General features: G+C 31.9%; 1 protein-coding gene across 1 annotated transcript; it reads left to right on the top strand.

The window, feature by feature from the left end:
* The first annotated feature begins 151 nt into the window (after window positions 1–151).
* Window positions 152–3,486, top strand: LOC114336733 (zinc finger protein 43-like). The gene is made up of 2 exons (XM_028287094.2): window positions 152–363; window positions 420–3,486. Exons 1-2 carry the CDS (start codon window positions 241–243, stop codon window positions 1,629–1,631), a joined length of 1,335 nt encoding a protein of 444 aa, XP_028142895.1. The 5' UTR covers window positions 152–240; the 3' UTR covers window positions 1,632–3,486.
* The last annotated feature ends 923 nt before the right edge of the window (window positions 3,487–4,409 follow it).

The raw sequence follows: 4,409 nt of genomic DNA on the forward strand, positions 1-4,409 counted from the left end.
CTTTCTGACAGCTGAGAAGAAACGTCGTAAAGACGTTCATGGAAAATTTGTTCGTTTTGTATATGTCAAAATACTAACATGTGGTGATTGCATCAGATTTACATCAGATGTAGCTACCACAGAACATATAAAATGTTAGTGCAAATAAGTCAAATGTCAAATATATATAGAGATGGGCTCGTTCGTTGTTGCCAAAAACAATTTATGAACATAAATAAATAGAAAATAAATAATAAAATAATGGAATTTGATGAATTCTGCTGCGTTTGTGTTCAAAGAGATTTACATTTAGAATCCATTGAAAATGTTGACGAAAATGAGATTAAATATAGTGAAAAACTGTGTTTGTGTGACAATAACCAGGTAAAACTCATCCTGTTTTGTTTAATTCATAATTATTGTAATATATTTTTTTACAGGAATGGAAAAGAGAATATAAAATATGCCTAAACTGCGTTGCACAGCTGAATTTGGCATACAACTTTATTCAGGCCTGTGTTAAAAGCAAAGAACTGAGAACATCCATAGAAACAGCACAACAAAAGGCTTATCCCTGTGATCAATGCAATAAAAAGTTTTTACAAAAATCGTCCCTATTGACGCACATAATTATAATTCACAATGAGCAAAAAGCTGAAGAAAGTGAGCAACCTTTCAATTCCCAAGACAATACAATAGAAACAAATGAGGACAAAGTTGGTGAATGTGTTACAAACGAGGAGAAAACAGAGGGAAATAACTATTCCAGTGAAGAAGAAGAAGAACAACCGAAACCAGTATTAAAGAAAAAATATAACAAACTTAAAGTTCCATTGACTTGCGAATATTGTGGCAAAAATTTCAATAGAAGGCAGCACTATACTGCTCATATTCGTGCCAAGCATACTTTCGAGAAACCATATAAGTGTGATCTTTGTGATGCAAAGTTCACGAACTCACATAATCTCCTTGTTCATAAAAGAAATCACAACAACGAGAAACCGTTTGTATGTTCTTATTGTGGGAAATGCTTTGTATGCTCGGGCGATTTATACCACCACAGTAAAATACATTTAAACAAAAGAGAGTACAAGTGTAATCTATGTGATAAAAGTTTTAACACTACGAGTATTTTAAGAACTCATAAAATATGCATGCACGTAGAACCAAAAGACTGGAAATATATTTGTAAATACTGCGAAAAGAGATTTCCCATCAATTCCAGCCTGGTTACTCATATGAAGAGACATGAGGGTATCAAAGAAGTTGATTGTCATATATGTGATAAGAAGTTTTTTGATAAATCAGAGTTGTCCAAACATTTCAGGTCACACAACAATGAAAGACCTTTCAAATGCAACCTATGTCAAGACAAAGAGTATAAAAACCACTATGGTTTGAAGAAACACTTGAAAATTATTCATAACATAGGATCAATTAACATTCCAAAACCGGAAAAGAAGTTTGCCTGTCCTCTGTGCTCAAAATCTTTTGCGTTTAACAATAAACTACAAAAACATCTTTGTACTCACACTGGAATCAAACCTTTTAAATGTCTCCATTGTGATAAAAGGTTCATAGAGAACTATTATATGAAGATGCATTTAAAAAAGAAACATAATATTGATAGCTCAACTGCTGAAGTAGGGTAGTTATAGAGCCTGAGATTTCATTTGCTTAATTTTTTACAGACTTATAGTCCAATTAGTCTGGGAAATACTTGTGGTACAGAAAAATAATATAGTTTTCAATAATCATACAGGGAAATAGAAATAGTTTGTATTTTGTTCTAAAGTAGAACAATTTGAGTATGTATAGTTATAGAATATAATTGTAGAAACAAGAAAAAGACTGCAAGTAAAATTATTAAGACGGAAAAAATTATTTCCTGACATAATATTCCAATTTTTTTATTCCGTTATTAATAGATAAATTTAAACTGACATTTTAAATTGATCTATTGTCCATGTGGTGAGACCGCTCCCGTCTGAAAAAAATTTCTGATTGTGTTTCTTTGTGGACTCCTATTCAAAAATATCCCCTTTAAACAAATCGGAAGGGTGCCGGGCGGAATTTTTGGGCAGAAATTGTTTAAACAATTTTTTTAAACAAATACAAAAGATCACCTTTTTTGGCCCAAAAAATATTTTTATAGGTTTTTTGGGTCATTGTAAACAAGAAAGGTATCGTGTTATTTTTCTCCAAAGCTGATAGTTTTTGAGTTACAGGCCATTTAAAATCTGAAAAATGCGAAAATAAGCATTTTCAAGGCTTAAAAGCTCACATTTAGATTAGTATTTTTGAGGATGCCAAGTACTTAAATTGTAGTTTAAACATTCATTTTCAAGATTCTGAAGAGTGATCGGGTCTAACCTTAATTTAGACCATCGTTTTTTAATTGTTAAATATGCGTGTCTATCCGATTTTTTTGCCGGTGCGGCGCGCTCTATTTTAACTATCTCCTATTTTCGTACGAAAAATATTTTTTTTTCAGATTCTTTGGGACGTTCTAAATAAAATAGGTTTCTTGTAATTTCTCGCAAAAGTTATAAGCGATTTAAAATCCGAAAAATTTGAAAATACTAATTTTCGGATTTTAAATCGCTTATAACTTTAGAACCATTAACTTTTGACAAAAATGACAAGAAACCTATTTTATTTAGAATGTCCCAAGGAATCCGAAAAAAATATTTTTCGGAGGAAAATAGGAGATTGTTGAAATAGAGTGCGCCGCACCGGCAAAAAAATCGGATAGACACGCATATTTAACAATTAAAAAACGATGGTCTAAATTAAGGTTAGACCCGATCACTCTTCAGAATCTTGAAAATGAATGTTTAAGCTACAATTTAAGTAATTGGCAACCTCAAAAATACTAATCTAAATATGAGTTTTTAAGTCTTGAAAATGCTTATTTTCGCATTTTTCAGATTTTAAATCGCCTATAACTCGAGAACTATCAATTTTTGAGAAAAATTCCAAAATACCTTTCCTGTTTAGAATGATCCAAAAAACCTAAAAAAATATTTTTCTGGTCAAAAAAGGTGATCTTTTGTATTTGTTTAATAAAATTGTTTAAACAGTTTCTGCCTGAAAATTCCGCCCGGGACCCTTCAGATTTGTTTAAAGGAAACATTTTTGAATAGGAATCCGCAAAGAAACCGAATCAGAAATTTTTTCAGACGGGAGCGGGCTCTCACCACATGGGCTATATGGGATCTGCAGGATTTTCTTTTGAGATGCTCATTAAATCAGAGTCCTATTAATCTTTTAATTTAAAACGTTTTAGAATTCAGAACATCTCAAAATACCTTTCGGACACACTGTAGGTATACAGACAAGCTTAAATATTGTGTCATTGTATTATTATATAAAAAAGACTATTTTTTAGACTATAGCAAGTATTATTTGAACAGTGATTTTATTATTTATGCAATATAAACAATATTTATATATTATAGTTTTTTTTCATGAATAAAAGTTTTTATATTTAAATTAACAAATGTTTTTGGTGTGTTTTATTTTTTTACTAATACCAAAAGGTTTATTGGAATAGCGAATCATATTCACTGAGTTTTATTCCAAATGTCTATCATATCTATAATTTTGTGCAGTTTCAAATAAAATACGTTTTTCAATGTTACCAATGTTTGTGTCTATCATACAATTTTGTTGTAATATGGTTGTTCATTATTTGTAACCCATAAACATGAGAGAGTCTGTTAAACTGATCCATTTTGGTAGTCCCTGTTAAGAGCACAAGAATATGGCTTTTCAACACTTCTCATTTGTTTCGAGCTTATGTCGTATAATCTGTGTATAATATCAATTTACTACATATGACAGAAGCTCGAAACAAATGAGAAACTTTGAAAAGCCCTATAATGTTCAGATATGGCCAAACATTATTTTTAGCCACTCAGGAAAAGCTTGATCATGTCATCTTCTTTCCACTTCTTTAGATAAATAATTACTAATCATTAGACGTTTTAAGCCCACTGATAAAGGCAGTTTTTGTTTTTATTTCATTCAGAGTTGTGACTGCATAGCTTCACTGAGGGTGCATAGATGCTGAAATAGCTATATGGAGATGGTGGTCCAACTCTGAATCAAATAAAAACAAAAACTGCCTTTATCTTTTTCATCTTTACTCAGATTTGAGTACCTGAAGCTGTCTTTCGGTTCTTTTCCTAGACCAGTGATTCTTAACCGGTGTTCCGCGAATGTGTTGCAAGTGTTCCGCGAAAAATATACGTTAATCTCGCAGACCTACGTGAAATTGTGTCGCTTCCAAGAGATCGGGAAGAATGAAAAATTGTCTTGACAATCTCGTTGGCGTATGCTATGCGTGTATTTATTGTCGCGGTTACCCGGTTACCTGTTTTCTGGTGTACCTGGCAACACTGCTGGTCTCGGTCTTCGGTAGTGGT

This window comes from Diabrotica virgifera, chromosome 3 (assembly GCF_917563875.1).
Source record: "Diabrotica virgifera virgifera chromosome 3, PGI_DIABVI_V3a".
Lineage (NCBI taxonomy): Eukaryota > Metazoa > Arthropoda > Insecta > Coleoptera > Chrysomelidae > Diabrotica > Diabrotica virgifera.

Coding starts and splice junctions, on each gene's coding strand:
- LOC114336733 (XM_028287094.2), top strand. CDS start 241: ATGGAATTTGATGAATTCTGCTGCGTTTGTGTTCAAAGAGATTTACAT. Junction 364..419: donor GTTTGTGTGACAATAACCAG/GTAAAACTCATC, acceptor ATTTTTTTACAG/GAATGGAAAAGAGAATATAA.